Here is a 20928-nt window from a genome sequence, read left to right as displayed (position 1 = left end):
AAACGGGTCTAATAAATCCGACTGCGCGTAACTTTAACCGAGCGTATCGTTGCGCTCGCGGTATCGCAAAATGATTTCGACCGGGGACCTAAATCATGATTTATTAAACCGAGCTTAACACGAGAAAACCGCGGCATCACGTGCAGCAAGATTTCCCCACCGTCAACTAGCTACGAAATAACATCATAAACCTGCAAAATCCACGATGGGACAAAAATATCCATCGTGACTCACGCGCAGTTGCTTTATTAATTTCTCATTAGTTTCAAGAAATTAGACTTCTCGCGAGACAGGCCTCGTAATGCATTTTCAAAAACCTCTCGCGACTGTTTCCATTATTTACATATCGATGGCTCAGTGCGCAAATATTGTCCACTTGTTTAAGCATATGATTTTTCTGCAACACAAAGACACGGTCGACAAAATATTTGCTGCATATGAACACTGAAATTTCGCAAAAAGTGGAGATACAATATTTGTGCACTAACAAGGGGAGGACGCCGTGAGGTAGACACCGATTTTTATGAGCCTTGGCACGATGAATCTACGTCGAAAATAAGTAAATAGGTGTCCGAGCGTTTCTGCCAATGGGCCTTAATAATAGAGATATTTATTTACGTGGAAATTATTAAAAATTTCATAGTGGCTGTGGGGTTTTAATGGGTAAAAATCCCATACCACTCTGGCGCCCCCGGAGGATTGCCCTCTGAAGGAGTTGGGGTGTCTTTTGAAGATTTCCCCAAGTTAAAAAGAAGAATTTATAAAAAAAATAATTTATAAATTTTTTTAACGTGGAGACATCTTCAAAAGGCACCCCAACGCCTCCTGAAGAAAATCACCCGCGGACGCGAGGTTTGTGTGGGATTTTTACCCGCTAAATTTTTTTTAATAATTTCGATGTAAATATCTCTATTATTAAGGCCCATTGGCAGAAACGCTCGGACACCTATTTCCTCATTTTCGACATAGATCCATCGCGCCAAGGCTTATAAAAATCGTTATAGTTATTTTTCAGATTTTTGCCTCGCGACAGAAAAGTCTCGCGTAAAATCTCATCGTGGATTAAGCCACACTATTCGTTTGTACGGTGCCTTTCGATTTGAACAAAGAAAAAGGAGAACCAGAGATCTTGAGGAGTTGCACGGAACAAGGGATTCGATAACAACGCGTACACGCCAGTACAATAGAGATGCATGTCGGTGTATCGGGGGAGGAAAGGCTGGTTTAATACGCGGTCCTCGTCAACGAGACGGAGATAAATACCATATCGCCGTTGCCGTGGCACGAGAAAAATTGCGGCGATCCGGCATGGTGAAGGGTCGGCGCTGTGCTCCCCCGAAAATCGTTGTCTCGTAGCGAATAGCACGTCCTTGCGGATCTTCCACGTTCGTTGGTTCGTTTGTTGGATGCGCCTACAGAGTCCTTCTCGTTTCCTCGTAATTACCGTGCCTCGCATACCAGCGTAGCGCGGCGTTTCTGGGGCGCGCACCAATGCGACACCGGAGACAAGAGCGGAACAATCGTGGAAAGAGACGGCGGGGCTAATCGATAAGTACGGTCCCAAACCGAAACTGACAATGGGAAGAATGCCGATGTCAACGAATCCGCTGGAACGCGTGGATTGGAACTCGACAAAATATTGCACGGAACATTCCATCTGAACTGGAATCGGGAACCCGGGGAACAGATAGCGGCCAGGAGCTCGAATTATTTATCGTGGACGTGCGTCTAATTGCCCGCTAATATAAAAGTGTTCCAAGTTGCGAGAAGCTGACGAACAATGGAGCAAGACTCCGAGCTTCTCTCAGGTTTATGCTGGTGCGTTTTGGAGTAGTTTCTTTTTTTATGAGATATAATTATAATACCAGGGCAAAACCGTATAAGTACCATATTTATTTCTGAAAAGAAATGAGAGAAGTCAACGCGCATTTGGCAATTGTTTTCCACCATATTGAACTGTTAGTTAACAGAGATTCGTGACGAAATACAGTGGCGGGCGAAAGGAAGTTTACATTTTTTAAGATCGCATATCTTTTTTGGAATTCGTCCAAACGACATGAATTTTTTTGAGAAGTTAGAAGGATTAGTTTGCTAAGTGACGTGTTTCGTCGTTGTGAAAAAATGCAATTGGTTGGAATAGCAAAAAAAACAATAGTAGATGTCGTTTTTGCAACTTTTTTGTGAGCCTGTAATGAAAATTCGATAAACCTGTTTGTGGATTGAAGTAAGTTGTATACTTGCTTAAAATTTCGTGAAAATCGGTTAACGTTGCTCTGAGCATAAACGCTTAAAAATCGCAGAATAAGGTGAGAAAATCGCTGATTTCGGGAATTTTGCGATTTTCGCGACGTTAACCGATTTAGATGATGATGAAATTACAAGAGCGTTGATTAGACATTGAGTGTAATTCGGGAGAGAATTGTGCCGGTGATTTTGAAGGTCGTATAAGTAAAAGCAACCCCTCAAATTGAGATTTCTCTTATTTTATGTTATGCTGGTTTTGTATTTCAATATTACGAAAGAAGTGTTGCAAAATAGCAGTTAAGTAAGCAATGACATAAGACCACTTTCATAATGAGCCGCGACAGTTTCACGTTCATCTTGATAGTGGTGTAAGTCATTTGTTCTATGTAAGTAATTTGTGAGAAAGGAAATAATTACACATTTCTGTATTATGTATTAACCTTAGATGTGAGAAAAGAAAAGGGAAAAGGGAAGAAAACTCAAAATATACTTAATTATGCTGAAAATACATATGTGAAAAATTAGGAGAAATAGTGGTAAAGGATACATTACCAAGAATGGTAAAGTTGTTAGTGGCAAAGTACCTATATGAAAATCAAAATTCCTTTTCAAAATTCTAAAAAATTAGAATACTCATATGGAAAATTTGGTTAAAAAAATATTACGTAAATATAAAAAATATTACGACGTTTCACCGCACAAATGAAACCGAGTTAAATGAATTATACAAGCCTTTAAAAGAATTCTAATAACTGCAAAAATGTGGGCAATGTAAAAAATATTACGTAAGGAAGGGGGAGAGTGTTGGAATATAAAATCTTGCGAATTCTTATACTTGGGCACAGAGGGGGTAAGAAATCGCCAAAATTACCTATCACATAATTTAAGGACGGCCCCAAAACACTAATGGGTGCATTTTCAAAATTCGCAATAAATCGCTCATTTGTTTTCAGATTTCCATCAAACATGCGCCAAACAAAGTAGGGTAGACCGGGGGCGATAGTAACACTTTGTGTTTGGAATGCGATTACGTAGCAACTGTTACATATACAACAAAAACTCTTATACGGAAATGTTACTTAGTTATTTGACGTCATTGAGTCACAACAGTTTCGCTATATGTCAAGTGATATCCAAGTTGTTAATAAAAAATGAGAAGCGTGTAAAGTGTTACAACGGTCCCTGACCCCGGGTCGGTTGTAACACTGCGTGGAGTCGATAGTAGCGCAAATTTAACCTTACAAAATTAAAACAATTATTGATTTAAATTATAATTTAAATCAATAAATATTTTTATAAACGAATAAATAATATAATAAATGAAAAAAGTAAAATCTATAACCAATTATGTGGTATCGCAGTTGTGGTAGAAATAAAACACGTTTTGGCTGGTGCATTCTTCATCTGCTCAATCCTAAAAATCCAAAAAAGTGCTAAGTAACGATCAGTACTACTTTAAAAAAGGTGCAATTACAGGCTAAAAAATCGAAAAAGCACATACTTGCAAAGGCAGTATTTATATTCCAATTTTAAGTCAGTTAGAAAAAGTTACTTTCGGGTATGGAAAAGTTATTTTGTTCACCATCAATGTCCATTGCGTGGCTGTACTCCTAGGACATGGATGCGTATGTTCCCAATATCATTGTTCACCATATATCCAAAATCGGTATTAATATCTATTACATGTTTCGACATATTTAACGTGTTACATTCGCCCCCTGTTAAAACCGCCCCCGGTCTACCCCAGAATTTTTTCACATACCTATATTCCACGTGATAAAACTCAAAAACTGTCAAAAGTGGAGCTGCGCTCCTCTTACCGCAAAGTCCTCAATTTTAAGCGTAACAAAGGGATCCCTACAAGGGATTCCCTTGTCGCTACAATTTCCAGAGCATTTTCATCCAATCTCCCCCCACCATCTTCAAATCCACTGATATTCAAAATTCCCTTCGCCTCGCCCTATAAATCCCTTCCGCAAGGACCCCACCGCAGAAAAGTACGCTGTAAGAAATCGGCAAAGTTACCTTTGCGTAATTTAAAGCCGGCCCCAAACGAAAATTACATGATTTACACCACTCTCGTAATCACCGAGACAATTTCATTGTCGTACTTAGAATATGCGAGAGTACAGATTATCAACAATAATAGAAGAGCAGAAGACAAATGGTTGGAGAATTGACGTGGGATCGGGAAGATTCATGCGGGGAGGTTGAGTTCAAGATACATAGAAATGTTTATAAGTGGGTTCAGCGTGTGTAATATCTTGAGTGCACTGTGATATATCACCGGCTTGTAATACGAGGGAGAACTGCCACGATTCGCTGGCGCTTAGCGAATTTAACATACGACACAGGGCGTCTTCGTAATTCTTTGTTATTCCTACAGGTACTCCCATTCGAAAGTAATTAAAGCGCACCTGAATCCGATTACACGATGGAATAGAGAAGCTAATGCAACATCCTCGGAGCTCATGAAACTTTCATTACCGCAGTCTAGTACGTAGCTACGTAGAGACACGGTTTTTATCCCCAGCGAATGTTTGGTTTTAAAACCAGGCGTTAAACTCCGCTAGGAAATAAATATCCTGTATTTAAAAGCGTACGTATTTGCGCACCGTGCCCGGACCATCGTTGCATCGTCGTTTCCCCGTTCGCGTTGCCGGATAAACCGAGACCGGACAATGAATTATGAGAAGTCTCGATTACATGTCCATCAGAAATGACGCGGGCGATACGGAGTGAGCATCTAGATACGAATAGCCTCTTCTCAACACCGCGCGCGATTATTTAAAGCTGCCGGTAAGAGCAATAAATTAAGCGCGCCTAAATTATCTTCCGAAGGTTTTTAATTTCAAGGAAAGTTGACGCAGGCCTTCCGCGAGCACTCGCCGAATAATTTCATCCCCAATAAAGTATTCATATCTTATCGATAATCGTTAGCAGCGTCCCTAGCGCTAGCAACGTTTCTCGAAGAATTCCCTCGGCTAGGCGGACTGATAGGGGGACGATCCGTTTTCGTCGGATCGTTCGATTTTCGCCGTTTAGCGCGTGCAGCTTCCAACTTGGTCGGAGGGGGTGGCACTGCGGCGAGTGACGTATACGGGCCACGGGAACGATACGACCCCGTTTAATTTGTATTATATACAATGGCGGGCTGATAAACTTGATTCGCACGACAGCGCCCGTTGCGTTCCGTGCATTGTGCCGGGGAGCGTGACAGAAACGACAAGTTCAATAGGATTTCACCGATGCTCCGCGGCGCCGTTGTCATTTACTTAATTAAACAACGCGCGGCCGCCAGCCCCACCCTCCTCTTCGACTAGATACATTTATTTCTTTTTAAATAACGAACACCGCCGCGGCCAGTACAATATTCCCGCGTCGACGCACGGGACCGACAATGAAAAAATATTCTCCAACCCCCGCAGCGGTGGCGCTGTTTCAATTAATACTCGAAGCCCTACAACCACCACCCTGCCCCATTGTTTGTAAAGTCCTACGTCCTCCATTTTATTCATCAATCTATTAACACTCCGTGGAACAAGTGCTGCCAAGAATCGGCGCGAGTCGATCGAATAAAGAGACGCGGTCGCGGACGATCCCTTGGACGAGTCACTGTTAATTCGCGAAGCAACTCGTAAGAGTTCTAAAGGCAACGCAACCCCGCATTTAATTCCAAATGTTCGAGTAATTGTACGAGAGCTTTTGTCGACTGGAGCAGAGCTCGATCTGAGTAGCTCCACGGTCGCTATGGGCGAAAATGTTTTTTTGCCGCTGTTTATATTATTTTAAGGTGTAATTTTTTACAGTAGGTGAAACTTTTTGTAGGCATCTGTTGAATAAGGAAGGTCTATTGCTTTGTGGCGTGCGTAGCTTTGGGTTTCGAGCGGAGAAGTAGGCGACCGGGCATGGGGTCGTAAAGTTGAAACGAAGGTTTCGTGGCCTTGGTGTTTGGACTTTGCCAGGCGACGGAACCTCCCCTTTTTCGTGACTCGGGGTTTTTCCTGGTTTTTGCGCGGGGTGCGCGTTTCCTTCGGAGTCGGAAGGAATGCGACCGTTGACCAGGCATTCGGTTACGAGTGAGCGTCTTGAATGGTTGTGCTTTTTGTTCGCTCGTCAGGTTTATACAGAAGGTTTGCGTGTTGCATATCTTCTTATAAACATTATTTTGTTGCGTTTACTTAGACGTACATTTTATTATCGCCCTCGCGTCTCCCACCTCAGTTGTATAAAAATTGTAATATTCATAAAAAAACAATGACGAAATGGAATAAAATATATAGGTAGGACGTAGGTTCCTTTTTAAACGATTTTATTCAGCTTCGATCCGCTGTTTGTTTGTTTGTATGGTTCAAATCTGGCAACTCAAATGGCCCACTTCCAACTATTCAATTGTCTTGAAACTTTGCAGGCGTGCGTAGTTTGGATGACAATACAATATTTTAAAAAAAAATTAACCACGAGCGGGTGAAAATTACCCAGTCATCAATGAATGTAACCCATAACCACAAATCCAAAAGACTTGAAATCAGCCACTCGCGTTCTGGTCGCTAGTCGCATCGCGATTACCGAAAATACACAATTTTTCGAGAAATTATCTGTCACGTGTGTTCTTATAGTAAATCTAAAACCTAAACTAAAACATCATCGAAATTGTAGTACAAGAAGAGAATTATTTTTTAGTGACTGTAGCACTACAACGTTTAAGCAAACTGTTGAACTGTATACAGCAATAAAAGATACTTGTAAAGAAGCCTGAGCTGTGAAATGTAAATCCACAAACACTAAAAACTAGAAAATAAAAAATATATAGAAAAAAATTTTATGTTAAATGATTTTATTAAAAATGTAGTGAAAACTAAATTAAAATGCACTAAAAACTAAAAAATAATTCTTTTCTTGTACTTGAATTTTGATGGTGTTAATATCAATTTAAATAAAATCGTGGGGCACCACGTGCAACCAGAAGTTGAAGTATTAAAGTGATTAACTTCCTGTTGTGAAATATCGTGCCCCACGATTTTATTTAAATTGATATTAACACCATCAAAATTGAAGTAAAAGAAAAGTATTATTTTTTAGTTATTAGTGCATTTTAATTTAGTTTCTACTACATTTTTAATAAAATCGTTTAACACAATTTTTTTAATATATATTTTAAGCAATCAATAAAAAACAGCGTCAACACAAAATCACAGAATACATTAGAAAAAGTTTTAAAAGCATTTTCAACTTTAAGAAATCTTCTAACTCTCATGGCTGATTTAAAAACAATTTATAAATTTGATATACAATTCAAACATGTACCTACTTTTTTACCGCTGCTTCAAAACGTTTTACTTTTTTATTGTTTCTCATTGATCTTAATTTTCTTTTTCTACCAATTTCTCCGCCCTCGCTGATCTGGCCAGTTGCTCTGCTTCCACCCCCGCACATCGAGCCTTGAATGGAGGTTTATTATAAACGCGCCATATTTACCTTCGCGAATTAAATGCATCTAGATCCCAGATAATATAGATCGTCGATCTCCTTCGCGAATTAAATGCATCTAGATCCCAGATCATATAGATCATAGATCTCCTTCGCGAATTAAATGCATCTAGATCCCAGATAATATAGATCGTAGATGACGCAACTTTCGAGACCAGCTTGAAACGGAGCCGTCCGTATCGCGGGCGGGCCCGGCCGGCCTGTCCGTAATTCCTTCCGATCGTTCGTGTGTTTGCCTCGCGCGGTTCGTTTCGATTTCCATAACGTTCAGCTCTCGATAATAAAAAGCAGGAGAAACGGGCGAGGAAAGATATTCGGTAACGCTGCTCCTCGCCCACGTTTTATCGAGTTACGTACCTGTATCCCTCGACAATGGTGGTTCGCCCTCCTCCACCCCGCCGCTCCCAGTTTCTCATCTCCGTTCCATTCGATTGTAATACTTTTTTCCGTGTTATCGCGTCAGAATTTATACGGCGGGGGGTAATACTTATCGCGATAATTGCATCGACCACGTGACGCCCGCGATTTTCATTCGAGCCGCGAATAAAATATGCCGGGCGCGGAACGAGCTACGGAAAGCTTGATACCCGGTGTATCCTGGAACGATTCGTCAATGTAATTTCTATGGTTCGAATTACCATATAATTCTATGCTCCGTTATCGCGGACCGCCCACCGCGAGTCGCGTTTCCGTGGCCGCGGCGTACGATTAAAAATTTGCCCGAGAAACGGTATCGATACCTCGAACGGGATTAGTGCACGGCGGTAGGCCAAGGGAGGCTTAAGAAGTCAGATTAAAAGGGAACGTTTTAATTTGACAAGAAGGGAACGTGCCTCGTTTAAGGGAACGACCCAGTTTGGGACGCTGCTAAAAGCTGATTTTCGAGAATTTTTTTAACATAGAGAAGTAACTTCGATCCTTCCAAAACTTTAGGGGTATTTTCATGTACGTATATACTATACTACAACAAAATTTTAATTGACAAATTTGAAGTTTGTGGCGCCGAGATTGATTAATCATTGATGTATCTCGCCACTGGAATTGCGGAAATGGTGGGAAAGGTAGCACAAACACTAGACCGATCGACTTTTCCCGGGGCTTTTTAATTAAATAATGACCAGGCATCGTCGATGAATTAAAAACGTGTATGAAAAAATTAAATTATACCATGTTTTTGGCAGAAAACCATCGAAATTTTTCGTCAAAATCGTAAGTTTTTCTTTAATGTCCCATAATTTCGTCAATTCCAGACATTCTCTCATTTCTTTACTTCATCGACGATGTAAGTTCGTGAAAATTAAGAAACATTTAGGTTCTTTTATTTCGGGCCACAATTAAAAGCTTTTTTTTGCCTGCCATTTCAGAATTTCAGCGGCGAGACGCATTAATTATGATTAATCAATTTCGGCGTGACAAACTTGAAATTTGTCAACTAAATTTTGTATTACATCGTATAAATACGTATTAAAATACTCCCAAAGTTTTGGAAAGATCGAATTTATTTTTCTTTGTTAAAAGAATTCGCGAAAATCAACTTTTTTCAACGTTCTAAATCAGGCTGCCCCGTTCAGCCTGTGCAGGTATTTTTTTTTCTGTTGTGTGGTTCGAAAGTACGGAAGATTTGTTTGTGTAGGTGGTTCATTGATCTAGAGGGGAAACGGTAACTATATATACTCGAATTCCGTGTGACATCAATAGTCGCGGAGGTGCTATTAGCGTTAAATTTTGGTCTTTAGGTAGAACTGCAATTCATATTAAAGCCGTCTGAAGTCGCGACGTCGCTGATAGGTCTTTAATAACTCATTACACATTTCAGATATCGAAGCGATCTGGCGGTTTTGATTTAGAATTATGTAGGACACTTCAACTCCGCGGCATCCCTTAAATAAGATATACAATTGTAGAAATGGTCAATTTTGGACCTGGCTGGCAACGAAAGTTTTCTACATTCTTAAAGAATCCGAAATGCATAACAATGAATGCTGCATGTCTAATGCAAAAATTGATAAAATTCAAACAATAACTTTTTTGTTTTTTCTTCAAATATGTAGTAATAATGTCCAAAAAGCTTTTAAGCAATGCTACGCGATGCTATGCTATGTCATGCTACCTTTTAAAAAAATTAGCTTCAATACATTCTTATGGAACCGTTTCTACCAAAAGCTAAGCTGAAGCATCGCGTAACACAGCTTAGCTTAACTTCCCGTTGGATTCCCGGCTTTACTGTCTGTTGTTCAGTTTCTTTTTTTTTTAATTTATGAAAATCACATATTTTTTCAAACGTTTTGACCGGAGGGTACCCATAAGCCTGCTTGAAGTTCTTGTTTCGGATAAGCCTGAGCCGGGAAATCACCTACGCCATGAACGTAACTCTTTTTTTAGGTGCCATATTGACACTGTAAAAAAACAATTAAAACAAATTGCAAAAAGTCTTTTTAATTTTTTTTTGTATAATATAAGAGTAGCTTAATAAATTCCAAAAGGATTTATTTCATTATATGTTGCATTTACACAGAAAAATATCTTTAAAAATAGCTTAATTTTTCGGCGGTTCAAAGTAGAATGACCTCTTAAATTACGTAAGGCTTTGGCGAGGAGAGAGGTGGTCGCGAATTTCTTACATTTTCTTAAAAGTAAGGGAGAGGCCTTGCGTAATATCTTTTTTAACCTAATTGTCAATACGAGTAGCCCCAAAAACGATATGCAGGTATATAAACCTTTCAAAGAATTTTATTAACTGAAAAAAGCGATGTAAAATATATTACTTAAGCAAAGGGGGGAGAGGGTTGGAATATAAATTCTTACAAATTTATACTCTGGTGTAGGGAGTGAGTAAGAAATCGCCAAAACAGTAATACTTGCATTTCCAAAATTCGCAATAAATCGCTCATTTATTATCAGATTTCCATCAAACATACTCCAAACGAAGTAGAATTTTTCTACATACATTCCACTTGATAGCTCAAGAACAGTAAAAAATGGAGCTGCACTCCTCTTACTGCAAACTCCTGAATTCTAAAAGTAACAAAAGGATCCCTTATCGCTACATTTTTAAAAGCATTTTCATCCAATCTCCCCTCCGTCTCTCCAAATCCCCTGATATTCAAAATTCCCTTCGCCTCGCCCCATAAATCCCCCCGGACAAAATCCATCCACCTCGTCCCTGACTCGAGCGCCCAAAAATGGTACTCGAGGATGGACCGTCGATACGAAGCCGATACGCAAACTTTCGTACGAAAGTTATCGATACCCGCAGAAAGGGAATCAATTTCCAAGCTCGCCCCGCGCTCCCCGTCTCAAAACCGTAACGCGACACGGATAATGGAGACCGCGCGTAGGCGTTCGCGCCGGATCGCTCCTCGAGCGTAAGTATAGATCCTATCTATTGAGTCCTGCGAATAGTACGGTTACATTGTCGTAAAGCGTGAACCGGTCTCTGTCTCTTAGCGCGCACCTATATACCCCCGGCTATTGATACCTACATCCCAGCTATCCGTCTCTCTGCCCCTCGTTCCACGCCCGTTCCAATCCCGGCGCTCGTTCTTCGGCGTGCCCCGCGGACGGGCCGAAAAGAGCAGCAAGGAACGGGCGTTATCCGTGTCCGGAGCCAACGATTTCAGTCAGGAATATGAGCACAGTCGCGGGCATAATAAAACAGATTTCTTTTCACGGCCGGCGGACACCGGGGCCCGGATAATGGCCACGTGGGTGTCTAAACTGGATCGGTCCACGGATACACGGTCGCGTCGCACTGGGCTCTCCTGGAAACGCTCGACTCTGTCGTAAAGAACGAACCGGTCCATGTATCGATACCTACTCGCGCACTTGTAGATCCGCGTGTATACCTGGTACCTATCAATATGTATAAGCGCGTACATGCGTACATCCCCTCGGCTCACCCCCTCCTTTTATTCGCCTCTCTCCCTTCTTCATTTTCCCTTCGTCCCTTTTCACCGGCTCGCCACCCGTTTTCTATTTACCGCGGCCGTCCCGATGACTCCGCGGCCGTCCTTGTTCCTGAATCGCGGACACGATCGAGAGCACTACGCGCCCTCTAATAAAATCCCTGCCTCCGCCACCAGCTAACTCGATAATTCCGCGAAGTCGACGGCTATGGGGCGATAAATCGGACGCTTTCCCAGCGACGGACAGTTTGCGCTTTTGTTAGTCCCCTGGTCTAGGGAGATTTTCCGAGCGAGTGCTCCGTAGAGTGGCTCTGTCTCTCCGGGTTTTTTTTCTTCTTCTTCTTCTTCTTCTTCTTTCTCTTCGGGCAATTACCTGCTTGGCAGGGGCGGGCGAGCGCGATCAGCGCGGCTTTATTCGAGGCGCCCCGGAGAAATGTGGAATGCCGTAAGTGTGTAATGTTTCTCGCGACGGATCGCCTTCTGGCTTCCTACGCTCGCTGCGCCCGTAAATCCCGCGATGTGCCCGCGCAAAAGCACGGATCAACGGCTGGCGAAAACTCGGCTGCCCCGATATCGACAGATATGCGCGACCACGCGTGCATCGGCGATCCCCGATGGCTGTACACGGGCACGCGCTCGTCCGCAGCTTCGCGGGCGGCCCTCGACGCCGAAAAATTGGCAAATCACCGGCTACGCGCCCCTTCGTTAATAACGTTTGCGTGGCAAAAGTAATTCGGCGAATCGAGAGCGAATCGAATCGACGCGGTACGCGCCAGGCGCGGCCACCCGTGGATCGCACTTCACGAGGCATCGTTAACCCCGTCTTGAATGCGATCCAAACGGTGTAACGAACAGCGCGAACGCTTCTGAATCGTCGCGCCACGGCGGCTGTTAGAGTACAATTTTTATCGGCGCAGAAACGCTTTTTATCGAAAAAACACTATGTACATTAGGAACGGCATACTTTTGTCTATAAAATGTGAAATTTTCATTATAAAATTCGGAGGGGAAACTGCGCGGTAGCTGTTTCCGTGTAATGGTTTTTTTGGAAAAGGCTTCTGCGGTAAGTAGCATATCTTAGCTGATTTTCAGCTGATATCAAAAAGGAAAGATATTCTTAAAGTGGACGAGGAAAAGTAGTACTTTTCTTAGCCGATTTTAGTTTTCTATATTTTTCACAAAAGGCCGGGCGTTTGAATATAGAAGTCGAGTTTATGATTGAAAATGTGAGAAGTCGTAAAGTCCACTTCTATGTTCAAACCTTTTCGCTCCTTTGCGAAAAATTGGCAAAACTAAAATCGGCTACAAGTACTAGTTCTTCTTGTCTACAGTAAGTATAGGGTAAAGTAGCCGAATATAACGTCCTCTGCTAATATGAGACCCCAGCTTGTCGCCGCTACAGAACTATTGAATGTCATAGCGTTGCTATTTATTTTTCTAACTAACCGTGTATTTGTTGTTTTGTCCGCGCAGTGGCATTGTAATTAATTAAACGTCTTGAGCAAGCACATATTTCTGAAATACCGTTTTAGAGAGTTTTTGAGGTGGTTCGATTTAATTACAAATACCTCTAAAGTGGTAAGTGTATAATGATTTTCACAAATACTGTTGTACAGTGCTTGCAATGCAGTTGAACTTCGAAGCTACTTAATAGTTATCATGTTATTGTTTTAGAATATAAGACCCGTGAAAGTTCAGCTGATGAGAGTGAACAAGAAATTGTTCTGAATAATGAAAGTGATTAAGATATAAAAATTACGATACAGAATGCTTGTTTTGCACAGGTCTTTATTCTTCTATGAAGTGTTATAGAAATAGATTTCACATGCCGAATTTATAAAAAAAGAAAGAAAAAGTAAGTTTCAGGAAAAAAACAAACTAGGTCTCATATTAGGAACCCATTTTTTTATCTGTGTATTTGAATGACTTTCGTTTTTATTTTATTATGCAGCAACTGAATCTTTGTTATAGTATTTTTCAGTATGTTTCCAAAGAATACATATTCTACTTTTGAAACGTGTATCGGATTTTAATAAAACTGTTCTCAGTCAAGAGTTATGATGTTTCTAAGAAATGGGTCTCATATGCGGCTACTTTACCCTAATTTTTCCTTTTTCGTTTCAAATGAAAAATAACTAAGATACGATGGTCACCGCAGACGCCTTTTCTGAAAAAAAAACCGTTCTACGGAAACCGCTACCGCGCAGCTTCTTCTCCGAATTTTTTAATAAAAATTTCAGATTTCATAGACAAAAGTATGACCTTTCTAACGTATATAATGTTTCTTTGATAAAAACAGCCAAAAAACTCCAGCGAAAAAAAATTCTTCAAATCCACCCTACATTTTTGCCTCCTAAGTGTATTTTACCAGTGGCGGATTTAGAGGAGAGGGGGGCGCCCCTCCCTCAAGGGAAAAATTCTTTTAATTTGCAAAATACTTACTTTAACTTAGCAATATGAGGGACAATATGACAAATTTATACTAAAAAAACACTTTGTTATTTAGCAGGAAAATATCGGAAAGGTTCCTGATTTATTTCGCAGACCTACGCATATTTGCAAAATACTTATTTTAACTTAGCAATATGAGGGAAAATATGACAAATTTATACTAAAAAAACACTTTTTCATTTAGCAGGAAAATATCGGAAAGATTCCTAGTTTATTTTGCAGATCTACGCCACTCTCCCTCAAAAAAATCTTGGTTTCGTCCCTGCGCCCACCCCCTCCCGAAAATCCCAAATCCGCCCCTAACGTTGCCCCTTAATGAACGCGAAAATGCGCTATTTGCTTAGCTGGTCGCGCGCTGAATGCGTCGCGCGATTTTTGCAGAGCACAGGTATGTCACTTGCGGCGGTGCGCGTACTTCTCACGTACCGAGTACAATGAACCAGCCTCCAACTTTCTAAGTCCCGCGCGCGAGACGAGTGCTGACGGAAGGAGCGAGAAACTGAATCGCCCTATGATAAATGCGTATCCTGCGATTAATTTCATAATTTCGGGCTGACTGTGCGGCACAGGCAGTGCTTTGCCAGAATTACGTTTTTGGTATTTAGACCACTTTGTCTGCGTGCTGTGATAAAGTGTCATGGGTTTATTGGCACAGATAGAGGTTCTTTGGGCAGTACACTTCGTTTGGCTCGCCCCAATATTTTTACATCACCATCCGATCCCCGGGTGATAAATTTGCTTTTACCGTAAAATAGAATATCGTGCTAAAAGTCGATGGGCTTCGATGGATAGTTATTTTTTTTTTTTTTTGAGAGATTTTAATCGTTTTTTTTTTCGTTAACAACATGTACTCAGACACGGTTTTTAGGTGGCAATGCAACCATCGTGCTCTCGCAACATTCTCCCTATTGTCTCGTCGGAAATGTTTTTTATGCAAAATATTCGAGCACTGTATTGAATTTAAAAGCATCGATTCTGGGATTTTCTTTTGTATTTAATAACATTTCAGCAGAGCCACGGGGGTGCAAACAGGGCAACCGCCCGGAGCGGCAGAACTGGTAAAAACAGAAAATTAAAATCAATAAAAACCAATTAAAAAGTAATACTTTTTTGGAAAAGCGGTAAAATAGTAGGTAATACATGCTTGAATTTAATATCAAGCTTATAAATTGTTTTTAAATCGCCCATGTAATTACTAAAGTTTTTACCAAACAAAAAACGCACTCACTGTCAAAAATTGTGTTTTATAATAATTATTTATAATTAAATATAAAGGTTAGCAAAATTCATTTTTGTCCGTAAGCCCTTGCAACAATATAAAGGAACATCTACGTGCTTTGAGTTTACTCAGTTCCGAAGAATAATATTCTTAGAATATACAATCATAATTCGCTGCACCCACGTTAAGTGAAAACCGAGAAAACAAGGAATTGAATACTTACCTCGGTTCACGGAAGCTTCGTTGTAAAGTACCTCTACTGTAAACAGAACAAAACAATTTGCTCTGACATAAAATGCATTCGCTGCTGTTTATATTGAATTAAGTCGTTTGTATTCTTGAATATTAAATTCATATACTGATATATTTTTCAGCGTGGCCTGATTCGTCTCTCCTGACTCCCAAGCACAGGGCTAAAGGTAAGGTCTCCGAATCGATAATTTAATTTATATTTACCATGCTCTTGGGCATAACTCTTTGTCCCTTTTGCAAACCGACGAAGAACATAACTACGGCCCGACCTCGATTATCTAAGCTTCTGTTATCCGCGGTTTCCATTACCCGCTGTATCAAAAATGCATACAGCAATAATGCCCTGTGACAGCTGACACAATCAAGCCGCGCGACATTATTTCCTCTGCGAATAAAATCGTTTACTTCTGACACGATCCTCAATCATTTAACAGGCGAGAATATTTATTAGACTTGCCCCCGCCCTAAAATAACCTTAACAAGAGGCAATCAGAATTAAATGGAATAGAAAAACACTTGCCCACGCGATGCCGGAATTATACAGCCCTACTTCCAACTCGGCTCATCCCCCGCAAAAAACAAAAACCAATTTACCCAAGCAGAGCATTTCATACCGAAATGCACCACCGCTAATCCCACCCCACCCCCCCTCAATCTAGCCACTTAATCGAGTCTCCACCTGCATCCGTGCAGTCTGTATTTCCTATAAAGCATCCGGCGCGTCCGAAAATCGTCGGGCACGCTACCGGCGCGATGCAAAAGCCCGAGGGAAAGGTTTCACTGAATAAGGAGGAGGTGGACGGTTGCCGCGGAGAAATGTATTTGCTCGGCAAATATTTTTCCGCTTTGTATGAATAATGCGCGGCGCGTCTATTAATATGTATAAGCGTCCCATCGGTCTTTCTCATGGCCCCGCAAATGGTCCAGCGAGCCGGGGCCCCGTATACGCGCGTTATCCTTCTAGGATCGCGCACACTTGTCCGGCCGAGGTGAAGCCCGTGCAGCGGCGCAGCGGATGGGAGAGTACGCAATGCAAAGCAACGAAACGGAACAGCAGATCTTATAGCTCCGTTACAACCGGCTAGCTGACCGTTCCCAACGAATACGGCCGGGTACCACACCCGCTCGGGTATTTCGAACGGAATGATCGAGAGATAAACTCGTTCGCTCGGCGCTTAAACGAATACGCCCGGCGTAACGAGTCTCCGGTTTCCCGGCGTACAGGTAAACTATCGCGTTAGATCGCCTCGAATTTGAATTTGATTCAACGCGACACTTTGTGCCCGGACCTGCACACACGCGCGCGCGCGTGGGCACACCCCCTCGAACCGTTCTTTCCTTTCTTTACCTCTGCAAACGCAACGTGCTCCAATTTCTTTCTACCTTTTTGTTGCTCCCTTTCCTGTTTTATTCCCTTTGAGCGTTGGAATGCACCGTCGACCGCGGTTTCGACAATCTTTCGCGCGGCAAAAATGGGGGTGGCATGGACCGATGTAAATACAATAGTAGTCGGCGTTGTTGTTGCTAGGTGGTTTCCATCGCTTTTGTAACTGGCCGAGGTTGCAGCTAGGAATTTATTTATTTATTTCCTTGTGAACGGGGAAAACCTATTTTGCGACAGAGGGGGTGAAAGAGACACAGAGTAGGGAAAACAAGTGTTGCCACTAAACGAAAACGGGAAGTAACGGGACAAAAAAGTAGGAGGGATGATAATACTGATGACTGAAGTCCTATTTATAATAAAATTTGGCTATAATAAAAGCTGGCTTTAAATGAGGAAAAATATTGAAAAATAAGGTGGAGTTCTTGTGCAATAATTTATCTTATGTTATTAATTCGAGTCGCTCGATTTTTTGGAATCGTTTTAGACTCCTTTTCCTGCAGATATGCTATTGTGTATATTTTTTAATTTGATGGAATTGTCGGCGTAAATCGAGGGTGGCAAATGAGAAATTAAATTAGTAAACTTGTTACTGCTACTCCCATTGTTTATCACTGTTATGCAGTTTTTATTTACACCACCCGCGGCACGTAAATGAGGTTGGGTATTATACCTACTTAAGCTTAAAACAAGCGGAGATGATGTTTAACGATACCCGTACGAACTAATTCGCATCATGAATTCGATAGATAGAGCAACATTACTTTCCCACGTATGCTTTTCCAGAGAATCATACTCTGTGGCAGAAACAGCAAAATATTCGTGCATTTGTAAACTGAAAGAAAAATTAGGCAGCAGAATCACAGAACACAGTCATTTAAATAAATGTGGTATATTATTAACAAGGGGGAAGATCTGGAGCCAGAAAATTCAAAAAATTCTGAAACTTTGCGAATATGTAGGGGATTTCCTCCTGATTACAACGCAATTTTTGTTTGCACCCCCAATTCACCCGAGGGGGGTGAAATTAACTCATGAAAATTCTATTAACCCATGGAAATGCTATTTTTCGATTTTGTGTTGTAACTCGTGAACTGTAAGAGATAGAAAAAAAGTTTCAAGACAAAAGTTACTTCTTTTAATTAGATCTATCACTTGGTAAAAAAATTATTTTACAGCTCACGAGTTATAACACAAAATCGGAAAATAACTGAATATTCGGGGATCAGTTCCACCCCCCTAGAGTGAATTTGGGCGGCAAAGAGAGATTGCCTTGTAATTAGGAGGAAATTTCCTGCATATGCACAGTGTTTCAGAATTTTTTGAATTTCCAAGTTCGGCTTTGTAAATCATATAAATAAACCAAAGTTCCATCCAAACTGGTACTACTCTTTATCAGAACACTAGCTTTATTATCTGGCTTCGCCCGGAATTTAGATTCTGAATTTATAAAAAAGAAATTGTTTACTTAATTTTTTTTTTGTGAAAATAGTCACATACATCTGGATTGGCTAGACATAAAAGGCAGAGACACATTTCACCATCCCAGAGTTTACTGTTTGAAAGTTTTTAGACGACAGACAAACAGACAAGCAATAAACTTTCTGCTTTATATATTAAGATTATTATTAGTCCTTCGCGTCGTGCCGCAGTGTTTTCGCGGTTTATTAAGAAATATGTAGTATCTCAAGGCAGGGTTCAGGTCGGGTTACGTAAAAACAGGCGTTCCTCCATTTGCAACTTATTATTCCAAGAGGTGCACGACGTGAGTAATGAAGGTTGAGTAATTTCCCTCGGCCAGAGATGATGACCTAACGTGATAAAGTATATCCCCAGTTCCCTCGTATTTATGTAAATCTATTTCGTGAATTTATCGAAACGATACGAATGGAAGAAACGCAATACAATATTCATGACCCTTATTAAAAAATAGAGAGTTTATTAGCACACGCGTGCGTGTGTTCAAGCGTACATAAATATTTATGATACGAAGGGATCGATAAAATGGGATACGGTATCGGTGCCCAATGCTTGAACCCGATATATTGCGCCTCAATTTGTATAACTATAAACGTAGAAATGGTTATCGACCTCGTTCTGCTCTCTTGTTACAAGCTCGGTCATAAAAAGGCCTCGTGTATTTACTGTGTCTGAACAGAAAGTGGATGGAAATTAAAATTTCCCCGCTAAATTTGAAGCTGGTGCGTTTATTTCGTTTGTTTCCCCTCGGTATAGAATAATTAATTGTACTGGATGCCAAAATGGCCTCAGTGCCAAAATTCAGTTTCGAGGAAAGTATCTGTAAACATTACGAAGTTAGATATTTTTTGTACATAGCGAAGTTGTAAAACTGTCTACAATATTTAAAAATCTGTTGTATCTGCTTTGCAGTTGTATCATTACAATCGGATTTTTTCTGACAAATTAAGTTTCTGCTTAACTTGTAAAAATGGAGAAATAGAGAAGGGAAAAAGTTTTTAACATTATTTTTTATTATTTATTTCATATTTGCATAATTATTGAGAACAAAATGTAGAACATTGGAAAAGTATGGTTTTAAAAATAGATACAAGGTAGGGTCAGTTGGTCAACATCGATTCACAAAATTTACCACAGCTCTGTAAATTTTGAAGATACCGCAATGAAATTTAGAGGGCATGTGTAGAGAAGAATGAGCAATCTAATTATGCGTTTTATGCAAAAAGGGCCTGAGTGCCCTGAGGGCGTTCTTGCATCCAACAGTACAATTAAAATTTAATAATAGGTATATAAGAAAAGCATGAGAAGCAGCAAGTTGAACCATGAACAAAGTTACCTACGAATTTTAAAAAAACGCGAAATTTGAAAGGGGACAAGGTTTTTAAAAATACGCAGTTCTGTAACGCGAGATTTCAAAGCGCCTGAGTAAACAATAGCGAAATACTTGTTACATATTTTGCAAGCATAAATGTAAAACATATAGCAACGTAATCCTTCGTTTACACACTAATTGGGGTGGACAAACGAAATTGTAACGCTTGCCTTATTTAAGCCAAAAATCGGTATTAATTATAATAGGATTAATCTCTCAATTATGAACGACGATTGAATATATTTTTACTGAATTTAGTAGACACCCCTGAGCCCTCTGAATGGTGAACTCTTTCTTTCCGGCATCCTGCGTATTCTCCCCTTTTGAAGAAATTAAATCCTTGTCGTCGCAGTGCTGCTAATTACTTATTTTTCTCATTTTGACACGAGCCAGGCAATTTAACGGGTTGGAAGGAATTTTGCATTTCGTGCGCGGTGACCCACTGCTTCGCAGAGCAGGAGAACAAACAAATACTTGTAAATATTATTGATTGGGTAAATATAACGAGGGGACTGGCCCAAATATTAAATTAATTAATAATTCTCATTGGATGTCGTTCTAAATAATACGGCTGTGCGCATGTAATCTCGCATTGATGGTGATATCTCCATCGTGCATTTTTCCCTCCCATATTCTGCCGAGTTTATTTAATGTCGTACGAATTAAAACCGCGCTACTAATTAGAAAATCTGTAAGTACAGAAATTTCAATCGAACGAATAAAAGGAGCGTTGCGTGTAATCTACATTCACACGTACATTTTATTTAATAATTGAACGCCAACAAGTAAAATTCTTTTCATTAACAGGACAATGGGAATGCATGCTTTCCTCCTTTCATATTTGATTAAATATCGGATCGCGCATACATTATACAATTATCAGTTTAATTAATTAATATACCTTGGAGCGCGGGTATAACACATTTTTTTCAACGCGCGTCATTTTTGTTTTAAAAGATCGTAATTTATTCGCGATACGTAATTTCGCGTGATACACATTCCGCGTTGCAATCGTGCAATATATGTTTCTTGTACTAATTACAAAGCGACATTAAACTCAAAGTATGCTTGAATGCGTTGTGTCCTATTAATGTGAAAGTAATTTACACGTTGCGCGGTGTAATAACAGACGGTT

General features: G+C 40.5%; 1 protein-coding gene across 1 annotated transcript in view; it reads left to right on the top strand.

The window, feature by feature from the left end:
- The window catches only part of LOC143372999 (uncharacterized), an 84331-nt gene extending 67173 nt beyond the window's left edge, over positions 1-17158 (top strand). Inside the window, exon 3 of the mRNA XM_076819747.1 lies at positions 15684-17158. Within this exon, the coding sequence (XP_076675862.1) occupies positions 15684-15707 (24 nt within the window). The 3' untranslated portion in view covers positions 15708-17158. The remainder of the gene's footprint in view (positions 1-15683) is intronic.
- The last annotated feature ends 3770 nt before the right edge of the window (positions 17159-20928 follow it).

Source organism: Andrena cerasifolii, chromosome 9 (assembly GCF_050908995.1).
Source record: "Andrena cerasifolii isolate SP2316 chromosome 9, iyAndCera1_principal, whole genome shotgun sequence".
NCBI lineage: Eukaryota > Metazoa > Arthropoda > Insecta > Hymenoptera > Andrenidae > Andrena > Andrena cerasifolii.
This window is presented reverse-complemented; position numbering and strand designations above follow the sequence as displayed.